Consider the following 25001-nt stretch of genomic DNA (forward strand, 5'->3'; position numbering starts at 1 on the left):
TTTTAAATCTCTTACAGTTACAGGAAAATCTTTAGCCATCCATCCATAACAATGAGATAAACTTGAATCTGGAGAGTCTTTGACAAACCCTTGAAGATTATTTACTGATCACAACAGGAGAAAGGGTAAATGCTATACTCCAGTTTAATTTACTATAATAAAATATTGCGTCTGAAATATATGGAATTCATCTGAATACTAGATAATGTTTTGACTACTGGAGATTCAAGTAAAACTCTGCCAACACGTTGCCCTTCATATTGCTTACATTTTAATTTAGGAAGCCATCAAATATATAGAGACATTCAGAAATTAATTGGGTATATATGTCTAAATTGGGGGACAGCAATTTAGAGCTTAATCTAGAGAATTAAGAGCTGATTTTAGTCAGCTGATTGTATGTGGCTGTTAAAATGGTTAAAGTGGATAAGATCATATAGGAAAAATGTATAGAGTTAGAAAAGAAGTGGCTGAGATCAGGGCCCTAGAGAATATCAATGTTTGTGTGGGAGAAAGGAGTCTATGCAAAATACCTAGAAGAAAGAGCTAACGAAAGAGAATGATAAGAATTACCAGGAAACACATCTTAGTCAAATAGAATAGTGCTCCTGGGGGCAACTTATTCTTTTTCTACTACAATTTCTTCATTTGCAAGGTATAATGTAATAGTGTGAAACGAGTTGACAACAATGACTCTGTTTTGTACCCTGGACTTCATCTTGTTTAAAAGTATGAGATTGTGCTGACCTTGCCAAATTATCAAAAGGGTATTATTTGCTGAAAAAGGACTTTCTGAAGGACTGTATGAAAATATGCTTTTTCTGGTAGCAATAAGATGTCCTTGAGTAAGCCAATGAACTGTAACATAAATTTATCCTCCCTAACAAACAACTGAGGTAACTGTTCTGGGCTTTCCTTTTTGCTAGTGAAAACCCTTGACTTTTAATCCATGAGGGACACTTTTCTGGCTGCTGCCAAAAACTGTGTTCCATGAATTGCAATTCTAAGACCCCAAATAAATGCTCTCATTTTGTTTGGCAGTTACGTCTTTTTTTCTAAGTTGACGATAGTTATTAGCGATATAATAGTAGTATTAATAGTTGTAAGGTTAACTGAGAGAAAAATATAAATTACCGTGCATATAGCTGCTCAGTTTTAGATATCAAAATCATTATTACTTTTGCCACAATAAACATCATTAAAAAGGAGCGATTACAGAGGATATTTTAAAAAGTGCCAAGAGAGCTATTAGCTTTGAACTAGAGGACGGTCACCATACCCCTTGAGACTTGAAGGAGACGGTGAAACCTATGTTCAGATTTAGATGAAGTTATTGAAGTGTCATACCAGAGAGGAAGATAGTATTTAGGCTTGATGGACTCAATATTGTCTACGGTAAAAAGGGAAATTGTTTTCTGGTGAGATTAATTGGAAGCTTAAGGAGAGTTGAGAAAGGGAGCTAACTCTAATGCCAGGAAGACTAAGTTCGATACATAGTTTCTGTTGATCAACAAAGTTTAGAAAACATACTTACTTTAGGATTCAGCTGCTTGGGTGGAGTGGATTGGTTTTGTGGTTGGATTTTTTTCCAGGTAGGACTAAGTGCCGAGGGGCAGAAGAGTTTTCTGAACTATTAAAATAATATTTAAAATAAGAATGAAGTCTGGGCTGTGTAATATGAGAACTTCGGCTAATAGGGAATAGATGGAATGGAATGTAATTAGAGTGTTAAGGGATGGAGTGTTCTATGAAGACAAAGAAAAATTCTCTTAGCTTCTACCTGTTTCACCCTTTTAAAATATATGTCATATGTTACCTCCTTATGAAAAACCCTTGAACGTTCAGCCTGAATAAGAAAAGAAGTGAGACTGAGAGGGATTGGTTAGAATGGAATACAATGGGAGGGTTCAAGGACTGGAGTAGACTATGAAGTCAAAGTTGCCAATTTTCCAATCTTTTCACCAAAGGCACATGTCATATAATGTCACTCTCCTGTGAAAATCCCTCCAGTGTCTTCCCATCACAACCAAATGCTTAACACAAATTTCTGAGCTCAAATAACTTTCATCTTTATCCCTTTCTCCCTGATCTACTTCCCTTTGACTTTCCCCCTGCCTCCATCTTCTCTGGATGTGTTTGGTCCCTTAGAGTTTTCCCTTATAACCCATGCATATACCTACTTATTTGCTTTTGCTGTTTCTTCATTTGTTGATGCCATTAATGTGCAGCCTTGGAAGGTTTATGTTCTCAATGTCTGACTCCCTAACTTTAGTGTGACAATGTGAAGTGAAAGGGAAGGACTGGGGCTCTGACGACGGTTTGGGATTAATGCTTCACAAATTATGAGCATGAATAAATCAGAGAGATGGTGGAATGATGGCTGAACAGTACTGTGAACCCAGCTGTGATTGGAGAATATAATTTGTAGTATTCAAAGTTATCCATTAAGAGAAGTAAAATTGAAGTGCCCAGAAAGTGTACAGTTATTTCATTGGTAGCCAACCTGGTTTAACATTATCATCAGTTGCCTAGTGGGCCAGTAAGAACGATGGAAATGATGATTACACACCAAATAATGCATTTGAAATTTTATTTTGGGGGAAAAGAAATGTGGTTCTATTACTCAGAAAGAGTGGTGAAAACATCTTAAATAATCATCAACCCAGTTTGTATGAAACCATGATACAGACCCAGCGTATTCAATATGAACTAACAGGAAGAGTAGAAACAATTCGGAAAATATTCTGCACAGTCTTCATTTGGCTTGATGTTTCGGCCTTGTTCGTAGGCATCTCCAAACATGCTGGTGATATGTAATAATATGGTAGATAAGAAACTGTAGAAGATAGATTTTCCAGCCAAACCTAAAAAGAAAAAGATAATATTGTGTTATTTATTGGACATATTCCAGAAGATAATGTATGTATACAGCACACACACACACACACACACACACCCATCCTAGTCTGGTAGAATGCTATTATTTATAACTACTATTAGTTAATATTTTCTAGTGCCCCGCATGATACTTAGCACATAGTAGGATATTAATAACTATTTGTTGAACGATTAAAGAGTTACTGAAAGTTAATAGTCAAGCTCTTCAATCCAGCGTACAAAACCAATATTTATATTTATTTATTAAATGGTAAGTATTTACATTTTCAGCCAGTTTTGAAGGAACATTTATTCTTCTTTTCTAAATAGTTTATTAAACATACAAAACATTACTGATTCTTACATTTTAAACCTTTTGATCTAACTGAAGTCATATTTTAGTAAAATAATTTTATTATGCAAAATTTGAGCTAATATTTTAAGAAATCACCTTAAAATTATTAAATTCTTTGAAACCTATTATATATTTTTTAATTTCTTTTGTAGTTTTTCTGTCAACTCAATACCTTGTGCCTTACTTTTTTCTCTGCTATTACTTCGCTTAGTCTATTTCTAATTATCGGAAAAGACTCAGTTTAGGACTTAAGTGTGATGCCTCACTTGACCTTGTACTACCATATGTTCTCATGGCTCTAACTGAGCAGTCAGCCATTTCTGTGTCCTTGTCTAGAACAGCTTAATGAGGATAAGTTCGGTATCTTATTTCGGTCTCTCACACTATGGGACACGTGATCAGCTTTTGAAGCAAGTAGAATAAATAAATAAATAATGATAGCAAAGGGACTATTCTTATCTATAAAATACAAGTGTATTTTTAGCTCTTATACATAGTAGTTACATTTTTATTTTTCTCACATAAGATTATTTTGTGAAGTTATCTGATGCTTTTTCATCATTAGGAAGGCTGAAGTGACATGACAAAGCAAATCAAGTTTGTGATAATGTACCTAAAGTTAAAAAGTATTCTTTCAAAAAATCGTCTAGCTGGACTTTGGGTGTGGTTTGGCATCAGTAATGGAGTGCTGGAGCTCCAGGGCCAGAAATCTATATTAGATTCTTGGCTTTTCTCTCTCTCTCTCTCTCTCTCTTTTTTTTTTTTGTGAGGAAGATTGGCCCTGAGCTAACATCTATAGCCAATCGTCCTCTTCTTGCTTGAGGAAGAGTGGCCCTGTGCTAACAGCTGTGCCAATTTTCCTCTATTTTGTATGTGGGATGCCGCCACAGCATGGCTTGATGAGTGGTATGTAGGTCTGCATCTGGGATCTGAAACTGTGAACTCCAAGCCCCTAAGTAGAGAGCGTGAACTTAACCATCACACCACTGGGCCAGCCCATTGGCTTTTCCATTTTTGCAGGGTGATCGCAAAAAAATTATTTAATCTCCCTGGGTCTCAGTCTCCTCACAAATTCAGCTGATAATATTAACTACTTCACAGGTTTTTCTGTGAACACACAATTAGTTAATATAGTCAAAGTCTTTAGAATTGTGACTAGCACACTGTCAGGCCTCAATAAATTCTTGTTATTAGTGTTACTACTTATTTCTCTGAAAACTGCTTTGTCCTGTTGTAGGACATAGTGAAAGAACAAGAAAATAAATTGAGTGAGACGGAATCCCAAGATAGGAGATAACCTATATACTATAAAGAAAATATAAAAAAAATAAAAGGTGACCACATGAAAAACAACACGGATGTGTGTTAGTTTCTTTGCGTCTCCATCATGGCTTTAAAGCAATGGTTAAAATGTCAGAGAGAAACTAGGGAAGTAGGTTTTGTGTATTAAAAAGAAAAAATGATGGTTTTTCCAGAGAATTTGTTTTAAAATAGCTTGGCTTATGTAGGAAACTCTCTTGATATGATATATCTTCCACCAAACCAAAATGCTGAGTCTGAACTTCTCAGTTCAACTCAAAGGTGACAGACAGGTAAACATCTCTGTGAACACTATGTTAGTGTTGATTTCTTCCCAGAGCCATTGCTTCTGCTATCATCAGCTATAGAGAAAATTTCTTGTAATTTATTTTCAAAATACTTGTAAAACACATGGATGCAAATTACACAGGTAACTTACATTTGTGAATCAAAAAGGTATAAGCAAAATTCAAAATATTTCATAAGCCAAAATATGATTTGTTAAAAAATTTATTTAAAGATTGGCACCTGAGCTAACTGTTGCCAATCTTTTTTTTGTTTCTTCTCCCCAAAGCCCCCCAGTACATAGTTGTATATTCTAGTTGTGAGTGCCTCTGGTTGTGCTATGTGGGCCACTGCCCCAGCATGGTCTGGTGAGTGGTGCCACGTCCGTCCCCAGGATCAGAACCAGCGAAACCCTGGGCCGCTGAGCTGGAGCGCGCGAACTTAATCACTCAGCCACGGCGCTTAGCAACATTATTTAACCACATTACTTAACAACATTAAAGTCGTGTTCACATAAAAATCCTACTTAAATTATAGCTTAAGTTCTAGGCCTAAACGCACTTACCAAAATTCAGTAGCAGCAGTTAATTCAAGAATCTTAGAAGTACCTCTTTAAAAGAGAGAGAAATGATATATTTTAGCTAAATGTCTATAATAAACAAAAATAATATTTACACCTCCATGGAAATATTTAGAACATATTTTAGGCATCTCATATTCAAACTGCAGATACTAAATTCTTATTTTTTCTAATAATAGGGAAGATATCTTTAAATGCTATCTGTATATCTAAAAAACTAAACCATATTAAAAAATTATGCTGGGAAATGGAGTGACTTATTTAAAATCAAAAGCTTACTTATGTCAGATCTTGTGGTTCCAAATTATATCTTGTTTATATTAAATTGTCTGTTCTCTGTGTTCAATTTCCTACTCTCTTATTTATTTCTCATGTTAAAAAAAATGTTTTTTCCTAAGTCACTTTTTTTTTAATGGAATAAAGGAGAAATGTTAACTAGAGCTTGGTCTAACTACTTTTTAGAATTTCAGACACTTTCATAAAATGGAAATAATATTCTCTATCTTGACCTATCTCTAAGAATTACTTAAATTCTTAGGCGTTTAGGTTAGGAATAAACTTAAATATTATAAACAAACACTTGAGAAATTTAAGTCCAATGTAAATCCAATTTATCAGTATAATTATTTTTGATTATTGTAGTTGTATTTGCACTATATGATTTATAATTTAATTGCCAGCCTAGAAATTTTTATTTAATTTTGTTTTAGTTTCTACTTGAGAACTTGTTGGAATTTTCTTTCTTTATTTCATTTCCTTAGCTTACTTTTATGACAAATGACAACTCTATTTTCTTTTTAAATTCAAAGTAAAAAAGGAGAACTCACCAGAACGGGGATAATTTGGTAAGAATTTGTCTTACTGTGACTCTGTGGATCCATAGTTGTCTGGTGTTGATGAACAATCTTGAAATATTGCGGCAAGGTGAACTTCTCATAATACTGGTTGATTTTGTTCTAGAAAAAAATTATAGGTAATTATCCCAATATCCCATGTGTCAGAGCACACAGAACATAACCAAATAAACTAAAACTTTGTTTATTTAGATAAATTCTAAATGATACTAAGCTGACCTAATCAAAGGAATGTTCATTCATACAAAATTATTTCTATATTTACATTCATAGAATGAACTGTAGAACTGAGAAAATTCTTTGATTAATTCAGACCCCATGGCCAAAATGCTTAAGTGAAGAAAAAAAAAAAAAAAACAGAGAAAGGATGTGTCAGAAGGCAAGATAATGATAATTTCTTAATTTACTAAGATAACTGTCTCAATTGTATTTTCTTTTCCATGTCTGGTAGAAAAACCCTGGTTCTTAGAGTCATAGACAATGTGTGATTTTAATTTAGTAGAATCTGTGACACTGAGTCAATTGTTAATCTCTTTGAATGTCACTTACTTTTCAGAAGTAAATGAATTGAGAGAGAGCACTTTGCATAATACGTCATCTATTTTGTGATTAATAAATATTTATCACCTCTATGTTCTATTTTGAAGCATTTATATAGACCTGACTATAGATTATTGTAGGGATTAAAATTGGAATTAAGTACAGTGGCATCTGCTTTCAGAATAGTTTCCTGTTTTCACAAAATGGATAATCAATGGGTTTTTAGAATAACTGGGGAATAATGGTTTGGTGGATATATGGCGATGATACAATTGGTACAATGGGAGAATGCTTTCGGAACAGTCTGACAGAGTATAAGGAAGACGTTTGTGAAAATGAGAATTTATAAAAACGCTTTTTTGTTATTGAGATTGAGAAGACTGCAATTCAACAGTGTCTAAGAGGAGTCTGGTTGTGTTATAAATGCTTCTATGGAAAATTTACCAGAAGTTTTAGGTAATTCTTTTCTTCTTCAGTCAGCTCAGTTTTCTGTTAACAACAAAAGCAAAGCATGATAAATATAAAAGAAAATATTATGGGATGATATTTAATTAATTTTGTTTGAATGAAAATTATTTACCTCAGTGACTACCTCAGTTGATTCCTTGGGGAAAGAAAATGAGAATCAGCTTTACTTGGATAGCCCACCAGTAATTTTGTCTAAGTCGTTATAGCAGACAACTAGGGCTAATTGTTTTAATAAATCAGGGCCAAGCCACTGCTTCCAAGAAACAAAGTGCTGCTTTATAGAAATTTATTATGAATTAAATGAGTTTAAATATTCATTATCAGAGCATTCTCTGTGTTAAGATAATGGTACTTTATTGCAAATATGTTTTATTTGAAAATTTTCGTTTATCTATATTGTACAAATTCTTGTGGAGTATAGGCACATGCAAAAAATAGAAAGATAGAATGAGTGAAGGAGAGAGAAGAAAGAAAAGCTAATCAGATCAGCTGAGGTATGTGGCAAAGCCTGCATGACTTTTCTGGGAATACCTGTTTTTTATTAGTGGCCACAGGCGAAAAAGAAAGATTGCAGTAAAATTTCAAGTTCCAAAAGGAGTAAAAATCTGATTTTTTTGAAAAAGAAAGACACAGTGGAAATCATATAAAACTTATGCTACTTGGAAGGGTCTTGCTTACATGGAAGGACTTAATTGAAAGAATTCAGGACAAGTGAGAGAAATAAAGTTAAGAGGTAGAGAGACATTGTATTTTTAAGTAACTTAAAAATATCACTCATGTTAAAAGAAGAGTATTTCCGATGTGCCTACCTATTAATATTTTAATATTAGTTTTTGAAAATATTAATTAAATATAGCTTTTTATAGAAGCAATACTTTACCATATCAACAGTCTTCTTTGGGATTTCCTTAAAGAAATAAAAGAAGAATTAGACACTTCATTCTCACTATATTGGTTATACATAATTTCCTCTTGAATGTATACAGAAAAACCCCTTTTCTATAGAAGAATAAAATTGAATTTATTTTTATTGCTGCTTTTAATCGCTGTTGTATCCTCAAGATCCAGGAGCATGGAGGGACATAGTACTTGCTAAATATGTGTCTCTTAAATGAGTGATGAATGACATAGCTCATCAGGGAACCAATAAAAAGGTAAATTTCATCTGACTGGCATGCGTGACTACATCCTTTTCTTGCTTATATTTATACAAAATAAGTAATGCTTATTGTATAGCCATACAAAAATAAAAAGTAATTTCTTAAATACAGTTATATAAATGTTTTGATTTACTTCCTGAGAGAAGCTGGTAGAGTCCTTAAAAGAAATTGAAATGACACATTTGAATCCTATTTATAAAATTGCCATTTTTCTTTTCTTTTCTCTTTTAGACTTTTACTCATTCTCAGAGATGAAGTAAGTAGGAATAAAATGAGAAGTTTTCTAGGTGATGCGAAAATGTTTTTAGTATTTTGTGATATGCGTGCAGGGAGACATTGGAACAATAGCACTTTGTATGGATCTGAGTGAACTAGAGTCCTTATTCCAGAATGATACACTGGATTCTTCCCACTCTGTTTACAAAATTTAAGATGTACACGTCTTCTGGTGTGATAGTAATATTAATGGGTGACTTTAAAAAAAAGCAGTATTAAAATTTTTGGTAAAGTCCACTAGCACAAATCTAATCTTTACATCCTTGGATGTGTGCATTTCTGTTCTGCCATCCACAAATTTTTCTGAGAGACCTGAAGTTCCAATTCTACCATATTTTCTAAATTGAGAATTATTGCTTAGAAAAAGAGTTCAAAGACTCTAGTACAATGCATAATAAGTGTATAATATCTTGCTAGTTACTGAGATATTGTGTTTGTAGTAAAATGCCTTACCTCACTGGTGAAGAGCTGTTCTGTGTTCTGTATCCCAGAAAAAAAAAAAAAAGGCCAAGACAAGAGGACTTTTGTTATTTATTCCTCATATAAGAAAAATTTCCCTAAGACAAAACTGTTTCGTGAAACAAACTGGAAGAAAGAACTTGAAAGTCGTGTGAGTTACTTCACTTCCTTGCATTTTCTTACATTACAGTCTTTTCGTTACATGAAGATAATGATTTCTATCCCCTCCTGCATTAGAGAATTGTTGGAAGAACCAAGCAAAATAAAATATGAGCAACATTTAGGACACATATGTTAAATTTAAATGAAATTACTTATTTGTCATTATTGTTACTTTCATTTATTACTATATCTGGACTATATTGTTTATGATTTAATTTCTGGACTATAAGATTTTCTTTACAATTGTTCTACTTTCTGAGTTAGAACTTGTTGGGCATTTTGTCTCTAGCTATTTTACATATCTTTATCCTTAGCTCATCCCTCCCCAAAAACAAAGAAGAAAAACAGAACCAAAAGCAAAACCACAAACGACAAAAAGCAGCGCTCACCACAATAGGAATAAAGGGGGAGGCCCCTGTCTTAGTCTGATCCCACGGGGTCAGGACAATCCGAGGTTGACGAAGGGCCTGGAGATATTGGAGGAAGTTCAACTTCTCATAAAACTGGTTGATTTTGTTCTAGAAAGAAAAGAAATTATCAATCTTTGCTCCAACATTGAATCTCCTCCATGGGGCAAGAAGATCTTGGAGAGCTAAATTACTTAGAACTTTATTTAATTAGATAGTTTATAAATGATGGCTAATTTACTTAACAAAAGAATAGTTTGGGCACATAAAATTTACTGTGTGTCTACATTTATAGTAAATTGCAGAATTAAAAAAATTATATGATTAATTGAAGCCTCCAGAACAATACCTATGTGAAAAAACAAAAGTATGTATAAAAAGGAAAAGGAAAATTTCCTGAATTACAAGGTAAATGTCTGTCATTTCTTTTCCACATGTGTGAGAAGAAGTCTGGTCTTTGGAGTTGGATAGAACTGAACTTTAATTCGCTTGATCCTGGGTGCTGGAATCCTTGACCCTGATCAGATTGCTTAATCTCTCTGAGCGTTACTCACCATGTAGGATTATATCTGTGACAATAGACAGAGTAGTTTGCATAGTGCCTGTTATATTTATCTATATATCTCTAGTTATCTATCTATCCATCTATCTATCATCTATATATCTATATATCAGGCTAAAAAATATTCTAGTAAATTCTGGAGCCTTTGATCAAACTCTAAATTTTTTTTTAACAGATTAAATATGAAATCACAATGGCATCTTTCCTAAGGAGAATTTTTATACCATAGAGATTGAAAATAAATGGATATATAGAATGTCACTTGGTCTTTAGAATTGCCTTGGAATAATTATTGGATGAATCCATACTTAGATTAAGAGTAGTACAGAGGGAGAATGCTACTGGAAGCATTTGACAAAGTATAAGAACAACCTTTATAGCAATTAGAATTTCCTAAAAAGAGAGATTTTATTAAGAAGTTTCTATTTTTAAGTGCTCAGAGAGGCTGTTTCTGTTATAAAAGTTTTAAAATGAATGTCTGCTGTGTGTAGGGATATGATCATAATAATTGTCACCTTTTGTAGATGCATCTATTTCTGTATTCCAAACATTTTTCACATAATTTGTGTACATACTGTCTAATATAATTCTGCATGTATGGCTTGCACCTTTGCTCTTGAGATATCCTGTCTATGATGCCATTGTCAAAAAGAAGTTGAGTGGGCGTTAACATGATACTTCAATTATGTCGGTATCAAACTCACATCATTTAAACTTGAAACAAATCTGAGGTTTGTAACTCTTTCAAAATAAGCTGGATAATTGCTCAACACTCATTTTTTTTAAAAAAATGTAAATCCACAAATTTGATAAGATGGAAATTAAAGTAACAAAATAGAAAAATTATATTTCTGTAAAATGAGGGTAAATATCTCATTGGGATAGAATGCATTATGTGCGCATTTAGGAGAAGAAACAGCCATGATATGATGGTTTACTTGGAACGGTAATTTGTATGAGAAGTTTACCAGTTGTTTTAGGTGGTGCTTTTCTTCCACTTCCTTTTCTTCTCTCTGTTTAGAAAACAGAGCACTTGCTATAAAAATAGGCAAAGAGAAAACACTGATAGATGATATTAATTTCATTTTATGTGAATTAAAATTACTTACCTCTGTGGGAAATTTAGCAGATTCCTTATGGGAAGAAAAGGAGAGTTAACTTAACTTGCATGATTTAGCCTTAAAGTTGTACTACATAAATAGGGTCAAATAATTGAATGTTTGGGGCCTATGCCACTACTCCTCAGAAATTATATCATTTATTAGGAATTCATTAAATTAAAATATTTATCATCAGAGCCCTCATTCTGTGTCAAAGTAATAACATGACTCAAAATGTTTCATTTCAAAATTTTCATCAATTCTGCATTATTTGTACAATATCAAATGCCTACAGAGTGTAGACAAGTGACAAAAAAATTACAAAGTAGGCTTGGTGAGGTGCATGGTAACCTACATCCTGCATACTCTTTCTAGAGGACACAATTGTTATTTATCAGTGGCCCTTGGCTCTCTGAGAGAGTTGCAGTTTAGAGAAAGAGTAAAGCCTGCTTCCTAGACGCGGAGCAGGAAGACTTCAGGCTGTGCCTCAGGCCACAAGGCTTAGGGCGTCAGCTATGCTTTTTTTCCCCAGACACCTTTTCCTGTCATGCTTATTGACAGGAAATTTCTATGACAGCAGGTGATTCTTGTACCAGTGACCTACACACCTTTGTCTATTCCCTTGCTGACCTCCCCTGAAACGAGAGGTTCTCACATTTTAAACTGCATCTGAATGCCCAGATGATGCTGAGGCCGCAGGTGAGGGGAAACATTGTGAGAACCGCTGCCCCCCTAAGCAATATTGAGAGGTTTTTCAGGACAGAACTATGTCAAAGGCAAATGGTAGGCCCTTGATTTAATGTTAGCTTGCTTTAAAATGCATTTTCCTCTGGAGTCAGATATGCACAGTCAGCACCATGTGTACACCATGGTGGACATGGTCAGTTTCAATCTCCCCCAAATGACATTAAGTTTGGGCAAATGATTTCTGTAATGCTTACCCTATTTGTGACTTTAATGACAAATTAATGCACCCTTTGCTGGAAATCTGCTATTTCTTGATGAACTTGCTATTTGATGTTAAAAGAAGAGGTCTCTTACCTCACTAGATGAGCTGCTAGAATATACCTTGAAAAATAATAATAAATATAATCAAAATCTGGTGACCAGAAGAAATCCTCAGCATTATTCTTGAATGTTAGTGATTATTTGGGCTATGTCTCATATTACCTACATAATCATTAATATGATAAGTTAAAAGAATTGAAATAAAAGTAATATAAGCAGGTTTCTTTGTTGTTCATTATTAATTACCTTTGGAAAACAATTGGAAGAGATGAAAATGATCTTATAATTAAATGGAAGAATCTCCAGAGCATTTCATTTTATGTGAATTAAAATTACTTACCTCTGTGGGAAATTTAGCAGATTCCTTATGGGAAGAAAAGGAGAGTTAACTTAACTTGCATGATTTAGCCTTAAAGTTGTACTACATAAATAGGGTCAAATAATTGAATGTTTGGGGCCTATGCCACTACTCCTCAGAAATTATATCATTTATTAGGAATTCATTAAATTAAAATATTTATCATCAGAGCCCTCATTCTGTGTAAAAGTAATAACACGACTCAAAATGTTTCATTTCAAAATTTTCATCAATTCTACATTATTTGTACAATATCAAATATGAACCAATTTAGGCAGATATGACTAAAGGGGACAGGGAAAAACTGTCATTTTTAAACAACTTATAAATCTCTTTCCAGTTTATTAAAAAAGGAAATTTACAGATGCCATTAATATTATGTTACATATTGGTAATATATATCAAAAATTGTTCAAATAAATAAAATATTCTTACCATTTCATTTATGTTCCTTGTGGCTTCCTTAAAGAGAGAAGAAAAAGAATTAGATTTATTACCTCCACAGTATTGTTTATAAAATATTTCCCTCTGTACAAAGCAAAAATCTCTATTCCATAAAGAGAAGCATTAGAATGGATTCATTTTCATTGTATGAGTTGTGTCCGTCCTTTTTTTTTTTTTTTTTGGTGATAAGGATTGGCCCTGAGCTAACATCTGTTGTCAATCTTCCTCTTTTTGCTTGAGGAGGATTGTCGCTGAGCTAACATCTATGCCAATCTTCCTATATTTTATATGTGGGATGCTGTCTCAGCATGGCTTGATAGCGGGGCATAGGTCCGTGCCCACGATCCAAACCCACAAACCCTGGCCTGCCAAAGGAAAGCGTATGTACTTAACCACTACGCCACCAAGCTGGCCCTTCATTGTATGAGTTTTGTATGAATTATATTAGAATTTCCCACTTGATGATAACATGCAACCAGTGGTATTTATTGTCATTACTTATTCCATCTATTATTGTATCCCCAGAGATGGTTATGTTAATTATTGCATCCCTAGAGATTGAGATAGTACTTGGAATACAGGTTTTGTTCAATAAATGTTTGGCAAAGGAATGAATGAATACACAAGATTAATTTAGGCAATGCATGGATAAGTTTGTTTTTTTATTTTAATCATCATTGTTTATTCTGTTTACTGTATTAGGAAAAATATATCAATAGGCCAACTAATGTGCTTTTGGTAGTAAATATATATTGTTTATATGATAAACAAATTGATTTAAGTTTAGATGAGTCAATTTCAAGAAAAATATTGCAATAGGAAAAGAATTTTAAAAAAGAAAATGTTAGGTTTGGGGCTTTTAAGAAAGCAAACCACTAAAAGACAAGCTCTTGATTCCTCATAAACTCTGGGAATTGATTCATGCAAAAATCTATTTTCTTCAATGAATTATTCATACAATTTTTATGAAAGGATGTAATTTTGGTCTAATTCTTTTAAAACAATCTTCGTTTTCAAATTTGACTGAATTGGAATATATTTTCCAAATCCAGGCTAATTTCAATTTGGTTTAAAGTGCTATAATATTTTTACTTCATATTGTTCTATAGATTAGAAATAAATATATACCTCACAGGATGTGGAACAAATACTCTCCTAAAAGAAAACAAAACCAACAGGGATATAGCGTTTACTGAAAGGCAGTATAACATTTTTGGGCACAAAGTGATAGCAAAGAAAATACAATTTTGTGGCCAAAAGATTACAGAATAGGGGAAGACAAGTAAAGTGATGGACCATTAGCAAAAAATTCTTTCAAAGACATTCTGATTTAATAATGTGACTCACAAATGGCTCACAAATCTTTTCCTAGGATCCACTTCATGATTAGTCCATAGTATTTTGGTAAAGCAATGAAAGCATCGTCATTTTCATAATCATAGTTAAAAGTAATGCTTATTTTTGGGTGAATGAGAAAATGACCCATGTTTGATAGGAAAAGATATCTCATTAATGAAAGATTAATAATTCAAATAATTAAACTTTACCTTACTGGTAGGAATGACCACATACTTTTCCTGCTTAAATTTCTATAAAATAAATAAATTTATTTTATAACCTTGATTAAATAAAAAAGTTAAAATATATGTAATTTAAAAAGTTAGGACTTACTTCCTGGGAGATGTTGACAGAGTCCTTAGAAAAAAGGAAAACAATATAACTTATTTACCTAAATTGTATTCATACTAGCAATGAAGTATCAATCTACAACTATTATTCTTGGGTACATAACATTTAATCTTTGCCTGAGTTACAGAACAAAGTTGACCAAAGTTTCACTCCCTCTACATAATTAACATATTCTCTTCCAGATAATGAACTCATTCTACAGTGTGCTTTGGGTTATGAATAAGTGAATCAAGTTTCCCCAAATGTCATCCACAGAGAAGAAAGAGAAGATTGTCTACTTTCTCCATACAAGTTCCAATTTCCTTCAATTTTTCTTCTTCTTCTTATTTATGTTTTTGTCTCTTTTAAAGAGATGAAGGGCTGGCCCTGTTGTCTAGTGGTTAAGTTCAGCATACTTCACTTCAGTGGCCTAGGTTCGGTTCCACAGGGTGGACCTACACCACTTGTCAGTCAGCAGCTATGCTGTGGTGGCAACCCACTTAGAAGATAGAGGCAGATTGGCACAGCTGTTAGCTCAGGGCAAATCTTCCTCAGCAAAAAAAAAAAAAAAAAGAGAGAGAGAGAGAGAGATGAAATATATCACAGTAAAAGAAGAAAATTCTTATGTGACACTAAAGATGTCTTTGGGCACCTGTTATGCACCCACGGCCAGGAAGTCATTTGGAAATTAGCACTGAATATGGATCCAGAAAAGAATGAGTCTTGATTGCAGAAATGTAAAATGGATTCCTGCCACTCTCCTCACAAGATAGAATGTTCATCATGACTTCTGAGCTAATATCATTACTATTGAGAGTACTTTAGGAAAAAAAATCACAAATGTAGTCTTCATATTCGAATGCATAAATTTTTGGTCTTTACTCCTCCATATATATTTCTTTATGGCAGCATTCCCAATTTTCTCTGACTCTATAGCTCTAGACTTACTGGTGAAAAAATTGCTAGTTCTGGGGCTATTATGTTTTTACTAGGTGAAAGGATTTTATGTTTATAATAATGTCTTACCTCGCTGGAGGAGCGATGCTCCATATTCTATATAAAAAACAAAAACAAATGCAAGTTTCAGTTTTATGGTTTATTTAAAATGCCAAGTGGCCTCACTGTTGTTGTTGTTGCTGTTTTGGTGGGAAGAGACTTAGAAATTTGTTTCTGGGAATATTTAGGGTTTAGGTGAATGTTTCCTATAATATAGATAAGCAAATCATCCTATACTTCAAATAAATCCTTGTTATGACAATATATTTCTCACTTTTAGGAAGTGGTTGGGTTCTCAGTTTTTAGGTATTAATCCAGTCACAATTCAAAATATAATAGAATATACCTGTAGGTGTGCTACAGAATCTTAAAATGTTGTAATACCATGATATTATATTTCATGTTGTTCATGTTAATTGTTAGATTTAACTAACTTTAAAGGAACGATTGATGACAATTACTAATTTAGAGAGAAAGGGAGAAAGGCGGTTCAGACTAGTGGATTATAAACAGAAGAAACAGTCAAGTTTGGCGTAAGACTCATCATCAAAGCATTCCTTTTTTTTTTTTTTTCTATTTACCTAAATGGAGCTCTTACCCTCGCTATGCTCTTACATTGGCTCTAACTTTAAAAAATAACAAAAACTTTTCAAGATCTATGTGTGAGATATGGAAACACAGAAGCAGAGAAGGCTGATCACGCTGAGGATCTGGTGCACTTGTGGGAAGTGCGATGTTGGGTACGAGAGAGGGATTGGTGGTGTGGGCTGCAGGGTAAGGAAAAAATCTGAGAGCTACTCCTGAGGAAATTAATAGATTACATACATTTGTTTTTGTGTGTGTGTTTTCAGAGCACTTCACATGAAGTATCTAGTCCATCCTTATCATTTGATGATATGAATATTATTACCACATTCTAACTAGAAGAATATGATGCTTTGAGAAGCTAAGGGACTATTTTGCATTAGGTTATTTGGCAAGCAATTTTCAAAGTTACCACTTTTCAACACATCTCTGTTTCCTGTCTAAACATCACGGATTCAGAACTATGTAATCAAGAATGATGAAATTCTGACACTTGCTTAAGAGATGGTTTTGGAATTTACATTTTATCTGTGGCTTTCCTGCACTTTCAAAGATATCCTTTTTATGGCATACTATATTTCTTACCTTTTGGAAATTCTTCTTGGAGTGAAAATATTTTCCCAGTAAATTCAAATATATATGGAAGGAAGTGTATGCTTTTTAACTTATAACTAAAAACTCCCAACCCTACAAAGAGAATACTTTAGCAAAAATGTTTTTGTCCATCTTGCTATCTTGTGGAGGCCGGGCCAATGCTATCTTTGATTATAGGTTTTAAAGCTCACACACTAGTCTCTATTCCTTGCTGCCTATCCCTGCCACTGTCTGCATAAAAGATTTATGCTTCTTACATTTAAATAAGAATGACATAACTCATAAACGTCTCGTTATACTTACATGCTTTGCAAGAGCAACAGCCAAAAGGCAGGTAAAAATGAAGAACTTCATGGTTATTAGTCCTGTAAAATAGATATGCAGCAAATCAGTAATGGTTTTACTCTCCTTAAAATGCATATTTCCTCATTAATTATGTATGAATTTATCTTTGTTCCAGATAGTTGGGAAAGAAGCATGAAGACTGATGAACTCAAATTCATTGAGAAACACATGGTTATGAATATGACAAGCTCTTTAAACAGAGAAATTTTATGAACAGAAGATAATGTAAATCTTGGTTTCTAAAATGTAGAAGTTCCTTTCTGATATAGCAAGTTAGTAGGATTCTTGGCCTTGTGTATAACTGGTTAATTTATTTATTCACTTAGTTATTCAATGAATGTTTACAATCACATGCCATGTACTATTCCAGACACTGATGAAAAAAATAACTATAATCTATTAGGTATCATTATTTACAACTCTTCCTCAATATTGTGAAGAATGGCTGTCTGAAATGCAAAATACAAGAGGAACTAATCTTTAAACACATTTCGGTTGAGCTGCCACAACATGCAGTCTGGCTCCCTCATAAAGAGAAGTAGCAGGTAGAAGTAATACTGTGTGAGGGCCAACAGGCCTGCTGGTCCCAGCTTGACCAGGGACTGGCTGCTGAAACTTGAGCAAGTCACTGAACACCACTGTCCTTCATTTCAGATATCTAGCATAAGAGGCACTTGATGAAGGATCCTTGATTTCTAAGATCCCTTCCAGCCCAATCTCTAGTGCTGTGACTGCACATAAGTCCACAAGGTTTTCTGACCACATATTAACTCAACCTTTCCTGTGGTTAAACAGAGAACTGAAAAGTGAAATAAAGTTATTCTAATGCACTTTTGATATATAACAGTGTTTTACTCTCTGGCTCTATAAACAAATTAATTACTTTTAAAGGGCAAGATTTTATTTTACTCAAACAGTATTAAATTTGCTGGTGGTCCATATCTATGCACATCTAGAGAATGTGTACATACAGGCATTGTTCTCTGTCTTAAGATTTGCATTGCCTAATTTTGTTTTTAATTTCTCATTCCTACTAAAATTCTCAGACGTATATGTTTCCTCTTACAGGATGATGTGTATGGTATTAATTTTAGAAGCATTTCACAATGACAATGTTTTTAAATAAGATTATAAACATATTACTGCCTCAAAATCTGAAATAAATTTACTATACATAGTGCCTTACCTCAATTTTAGTTATACATTTTATTTTCCATGGATAAAATATTGGAACATGGACAAATGTTAACTGAGAGTTAAAGAAATGCTTTTAGCATGTTGATACATGAGAAATACAGAAACAGTTGCAGTTACTAAGCACCCACTATATGGCAGAGACTGTGTGCTGGTTGTGTTGTAAATATTATCTCTAGTCTCCAGAACAATTATGTTAGGTTAATGTGTCTGATTAACAGATGAAGAAAGTGATCCAGGAGGCCACACATCAAATATGAATTGCCCTGCATTTCCAAAAACCTCGTTATGATGAACTTGTCCTTAAAATAAGACTTTGGCACTTCATCATAAAATAGAGCAGTATAATAAAGTTATCAGTGTCTCTATGTTAATTGTATCCAGAAGCACTGAAAAGAAAATAAAGCAGTAGCTTACATTAGTTATAAAACAATTTTTCAAAGCCTCTTAAGGCACACTGACATTAGTTTCTTTAAAAATATTTTTAGAACAATGTTATTAGGTTTTACAATATTACAAGGCATATAGAATAACAAAAGAATAAATGAAAACATTACCCTGTTTCCTAAATGGAAGACAAGAAAGTGCAGGCAGTGGGAGATCTGAGACAAATTATCGCAGCACTATTTAAACCCTGTTCCTCCGTGAGATGGTAATTTTGTGGTCTAAAATACCCAAAAAGGGTTTGAATTCTAAGAAGTCATGATGATTAGAAATTGCTTTTCCATCCAATTTTTGTACCATAGATTCCAAGGAGTGCTTGCACTCAGGTTGATTTAGAACATGATAACAGGAAATGAGGATGTTATAATGTATAGTGATCGTCTACATTTCACGTTTGTGCGACTCACCTGTGTCACAAACTATTAATGTAGTTCAGGATAAGTTTCTATTTTTTTCCTAGAGGCACCTCAGTGTGTCTTCCAGTCTAAAACATCTTGAGTAAATATCTAAAATAACATTTTGGATATGTTAATTAAAATGTCAGTAATACGTAAAAATATATATTTCCCATCTTCATTGCTTATAGTCTGCCAGCATTAAATATATGGTTATCATAGGCAAGTCTGTGTGATATAATGGGAAACTCAGCTCTCCTGCTAACTCGGGGTAACTTTCATAAGCATTTCCTTTCTTCTCTCAGTAGTTTCTGAATCTGCAAAATAATAATAATCACATTTAATCTAATTTATAAAATTGTAATGATTAGCAATAATTTGTGAAAAATGAATTGGTATCTATATGGCACCTACTTTTTCAGAAGTCGCGAAATGAAGTGGTTGTAGCAACCACGCAGGTAATATAAGAGCCTAAAGTAGGCAGAGGTTTAAGGAAAGTAAGGTTGTGGGGACTGTGGCCTTCCTGAAAGGGCAGGCCTGGTGTGAAGGGGAAAGCTGGGACTCAGCTCCATTCAATTTTGACATGTAATATCTACGCCACATCTTCCGTTTTTTTAGATAAGCTAAATGTTTCATAATTTGTGTGGAACATTTCTGTATATTGATTGTCAACGAATTAAAACTGTTTAAAAATATTGTGTCTCCGGACAGAACACAAGCACAGCTGGATTCTGCTCAAGTGCAGCCAACTTGAGCTCTCTGGAGAAAATACTAGTTTCTAGGTTCATATATTTATTGGAAAATGAATTATATGGAAAAACCAAGTCTTCTGGTTAGCTAAAGCATTAATGTTTAAGCATCAAGATGTTGAAATTCCTAGTAATTTTGTGTAGAAATTTTTGTAAAATTTACCACACATGTGATTACATTTTTAAGACTGAAGAAGACCAGTTACTACACATGGTATTTAACAGTTTAAAGCTGTTTCTCCATGAGATTATGTTTCACTTAACTGCCATATTTTAATCTGTTTCTGATTTTCATGTCTCCTTTACTGCTGTCTAGCACCCATCTTATATTTTATGCAACTATTTAAATAACTTTGTCCTCTGGAGAAGAAATCTGGCTTTTCATCACTGCAAATCTGCCACTTAGGTTGGCCTGACACTTGGTGGATATTGAAGTAAACACTTTAATTTCCGCAGGCCATCAGGGCTACTTGGTTACTTTAGCAGTAACAGTTTCATCTCTTACTCATCGCTTTTAATTTCTAAGACCATGGAAACCAGACAATCATGCTTGCTCATTTCTGTGACTCTCTAGTATCTCTTCTGAGTTCCTTCTCACATTTTGTGAGTCCAGCTGCTCCTCCTTCCTGCTTCCTGTTTATCCCCTTTTCCTCTTAGTTTGACTTACTTTGTTTGTACTTGTTCCTTTGCTTAGCCTACAATATCCTCAATTCTCCTTCATTCTACAGATACCATCTCATCAGTCTGTGCCATTTCTCCTTTCATTCACCACCAAACTTCTTGGAAAACTTCATACTTGTGGCTTCTTCCTCCTAATCTCTTCTATTCATTGCTTCTGCTCCAGTTTGTCTTCCACTGGGTAGATAATCATGATCAGCTTCCTAATGGATCTTCCAATCTCATACGTGTTATTTCTAAAATGCATTTTCCACAGCATCCTCACAAATATTTTCTTTCTAAAATATCTGTAACAGGTAATTTTGCTGAATCAAAATATTTCTATGGTCTCTTATACTGTCTAAGGTAACAATCAAGATATTTAACACAAAATTCAAAGTCATTCAAAATCTTCCCAAGAGTATTTCTGCCACATTTGTTGACATGTCTTATACCTCATTCACAATCTTTCTAGAGCACACCATGAAATGTCCCATATTCCTTCTGACTGGAATGCCTTTCCATTACATTATTTGCCTTGTAAATGTCCATCCCATGTGTTCATGAAGATCCAGTTGAAATTTAAACCCATCTGTGAAAAGATCTCCCAAATCTTTGATGTACTCAAACTACTTTTTATATATGCTATGAACAAAATATTTGGACAGATATTTAAATTGAAAATGTAGTTGAGATTCTTTACTTTATTTAGTGAATGATTTTTGGGTACCTAGTATGTGCCAGGAATTGTTCTAAGATCTAGAAGAAAGCCATAGAAAAGTTAAAAGAAAAAGAAAAATCTTTGCTCTCACGGAACTTATATTTTAACTCACTGAGAGAGATGAACACATGATAAATAATACATGGTTTGTTTGATCATGAACGGATTGAGGGAAGAAATATGACCATTTTGGAGTCTATGTAATAATGTAGACATGTGACTGCGGCAGCAGTGGGCGTGGTGAGAAATTGTCATATTCTAGACATACTTCAAAAATTAGAGCAAATAGACATTAATAGATTAGAAATGAGGTGACAGAGAAAGGAAAAGTTCAATAGTTACTCTAGTTTTTGGCTCGATCACATGGAATACTGTATATTTACTCCAGATCTTTGGCTTGATCACAGAGGAGCTGGTTTATGGAGAAAACCTCAGGAGCTTAGTTTTGTAAAAGTTAAGTAAGAGGTGCAAATTAAAAATTTAAGTTGGAATATAGAGTAAACAGTGTATGATAATACTTAACTAATGAGATTGATGAAAATATTAAGGAACATACTAAATACAAAGCCCTATCAGCATCATGATTTCAGTCTTTTCTGATGCTACCGGCATACAGTTAATATGAGGATGGGGGAAAAAGGCAGCTCTTACCACGAGTTAGAATTAAAAGTCCTGGAGTATGCGTGTTCAGTAGAATATAAATAGAGAGAAAGAAAAGAAATCCTATAATTTAGAAAGTCCTGTATTATTTCAATGGGTGTATGTATATTGTTGTCATATGTTTAAAATCTTACAATGAATATGGTTCATCAAGACACATATATACAGAAATGTCCTTAGGTATAAGAACCAGGAAGTCCAGAAAGAAAATAATGTATGGGAGAGTTTGTGCAAAGTTGAGAGAATTGAGAGTCATAAGCAAACACAAAAAAATGGCCAACAGCTCTTTGAGAATGGAAACAAAACTTGAACACGGGTTAATAAGAGCTAGAAATAAGTCAAGAACTGTCAGTTATCATTAAGAATGTTAATAATTGATTAGTGAATATTGGTTCATTGGAAGTAATTTGGAAGCTTTCGTTAATTTCTAAGTATGAGAGGAACTGGTCTCTTGTAGAAAAAAACATTAAATTAATTTGATCTGTGAAGAATAATTTATGAGAAATATATCTAACAGTTTGTTTCTTTTCTTTTTTTTTAAAGATTGGCACCTGAGCTAACATCTGTTGCCAATCTTCTTCTTCTTTTTTTTCTTTCCCTTCTTCTTCTCCCCAACGCCCCCCAGTACATAGTTGGATATTCTAGTTGTGAGTGCCTCTGGTTGAGCTTTGTGGGATGCCACCTCAGCATGGCTTGATAAGGGGTGCCATGTCCATGCCCGGGATCCAAACCAGCAAAAGCCTGGGCTGCCAAAGCAGAGCTTGCGAACTTAACCGCTCAGCTGTGGGGCCAGCCCCACCTTTTTTTTCTAAAAAGAAGATACAGTTCATATTGTTTTTGGTATGCTTTGAGAAATCTCTGAACGCAATCTTATGCAAACTCAAAATATGTACAGTTACCTCTTAAAATCAAAATGTTACTTTATTACACAGAAAAAAAGACTTTTAAAGCTAAACACTTACTATCAATTTAATAGCTATGCACATGTGTAGTTCACATCTAATATAATGCCTGGGAAGCATATATACTAATTTCAAAATTATGGTTCCCTTTGAGGATCTTTGGTTGGGAATGGAAGTGGATGGGGAGGATGAAGCTTCAACTGTATTGATAACAATTTTCCTTTTCATTAACCGAGGGCTCTTAATAAATTAAGGTATTATTTATGTGTGGTGAAATACACACATTGTGAATGTATAGGTCAATCGGTTACCAAGGTCAAGGTATGTAATGCTTCCATCACCCCGTGAAGATTCTTCCCGCCCTTTCCCAGTTGATCACCTCTCCCAGAAACAATTACTCATATTAATAAATCAAAAATTAGCTTTTACTGTTTTAGAACATCATTTGTGTGTAATCAGAAAGCACATACTCTGTGGTGTCTGGCTTTTGTCACATGGCAAAATGTTTTTGAGATTTACCTGTGTCGTTACAATTATTGTTGAGTAAGCTACTCTAAGACTATGCAAAGTTTGCTTATCCATCTCCTGTTGAAGGACACCTTGGGTATTTCTAGTTTTGGACTATCATGAATAAAGATACTATAATATTATTTGCACAAGGATTTTTGAAGACACATTTTTATTTCTCTTAGATGAGACAGAGGAATGGGACTGCTGGGTCATATGTAGATGCACATTTAATATTTTCACAAACTGTTAAACAGTTTCCCAAGGTACGAATTAGGATCATTTCGCACTGCCACTAGCAATATATGACAGTTCCTGCTGCTCTACATCCTAATCCACATTCAGTTTTTCCGTCATCTTGACTTGGGCTATTCTAGCTTTTGTATGGTAATACCTCGTGTTGGTTTTTATTTGCATTTTACTGATGATTAAGAGGTTGAACACTAACCCCTACATCCTTTAAAAATTATTTCTTAAAAGTCATATGCCTCTGATGCTTAAACTTTACTACTTCTGGAAGAAATTTTGCATCTTTTGTTTAATTTAGTTATTATTCATTTATTTAATATATCATTAGTAAGAAGACATTTTTGAAGTCCCACTGCATTGATAGGCCATGTCAAAGGGTTATGAGATATCAAAGTCACCTTGGGGAAAAAAGTTAAAAGAAGTGAAATTTAGAAATAACTTCTTGCATTATACTATTTTATTTATACAGTGAATTTAAATAATTAACCTCGTCTAAAAAATATGGGCTAGAAACATATAGGATCAGAAATGTCATTAGAATCCTGAATTAGGCTTATATCATGCTTAATAATATCAGAATATCAGAGTTTCTTCAGATGAATCTATTTATTTTCCAGATGAAAATGATGGGATTTAAATAGGATAAATGGCTTCCTCAAGTTGACATTTTGACAAATGCTGATTCTGAAGATAAAAAAGAATCTTTAGAGAGTACAAGATTATATATTCTATTTTTCTCAGAGTATGCTTAAAAGGTAATATCTTCTCCTATAATAATATTTCTGTTGAAATTAAGTGTAAATATTTGAATAGTATATTGTGAATAGTTTCTATAAATAAAAATGTCTTACCTCTTTAGGTGAATCAGTAGCTTTTAAAGGAAGAGAAAAGCAGAAAAGATATCTTAGTTTTATAACATGGTTGATAGTAAAATTGCAACTGACCCCGTGCTGCTATTATGATTAAACAGAGAATTGATACAGATCATTGGTACGCTAAACCTGCCATTCTACTTAAAGATTTATTATAAAACTAGTAGTGGACATAGATTAAAACAAAGAGGTTTCCCAAGTCCTAAGAACAAGAGTTTCTTAAACTCAAATCTTTGCTTTGCTGATAGGTTCATTATTCAGGTTTTTTT

At 33.6% G+C, this 25001-nt stretch overlaps 1 protein-coding gene across 2 annotated transcripts; it reads right to left on the reverse strand.

The window, feature by feature from the left end:
* Nucleotides 1–2585: 2585 nt before the first annotated feature.
* On the reverse strand, nucleotides 2586–17403 carry LOC106835119 (alpha-S2-casein-like). Of its 2 annotated transcripts, none has more exons than XM_044766712.2 (18): nucleotides 17341–17403; nucleotides 15889–15915; nucleotides 14866–14889; nucleotides 14742–14783; nucleotides 14323–14349; nucleotides 13186–13212; nucleotides 12733–12756; nucleotides 12426–12452; nucleotides 11394–11417; nucleotides 11253–11297; nucleotides 9705–9833; nucleotides 9148–9174; nucleotides 8139–8165; nucleotides 7371–7394; nucleotides 7235–7279; nucleotides 6224–6352; nucleotides 5382–5426; nucleotides 2586–2864 (listed from the first exon to the last, which is right to left on the reverse strand). In XM_044766712.2, the coding sequence occupies exons 1-17, from the start codon at nucleotides 17389–17391 to the stop codon at nucleotides 5415–5417; spliced, it is 711 nt and encodes a 236-aa protein (XP_044622647.1). In that variant the 5' UTR covers nucleotides 17392–17403; the 3' UTR covers nucleotides 2586–2864; nucleotides 5382–5414. The 2 variants fall into 2 exon arrangements, with proteins under 2 accessions (XP_044622647.1, XP_070362685.1); XM_070506584.1 differs by having other exon boundaries at nucleotides 6259–6352; nucleotides 17341–17400.
* Between the last annotated feature and the right edge of the window lie 7598 nt (nucleotides 17404–25001).

The sequence above is a fragment of the Equus asinus genome, chromosome 3, assembly GCF_041296235.1.
Source record: "Equus asinus isolate D_3611 breed Donkey chromosome 3, EquAss-T2T_v2, whole genome shotgun sequence".
In the NCBI taxonomy this organism is placed as follows: domain Eukaryota; kingdom Metazoa; phylum Chordata; class Mammalia; order Perissodactyla; family Equidae; genus Equus; species Equus asinus.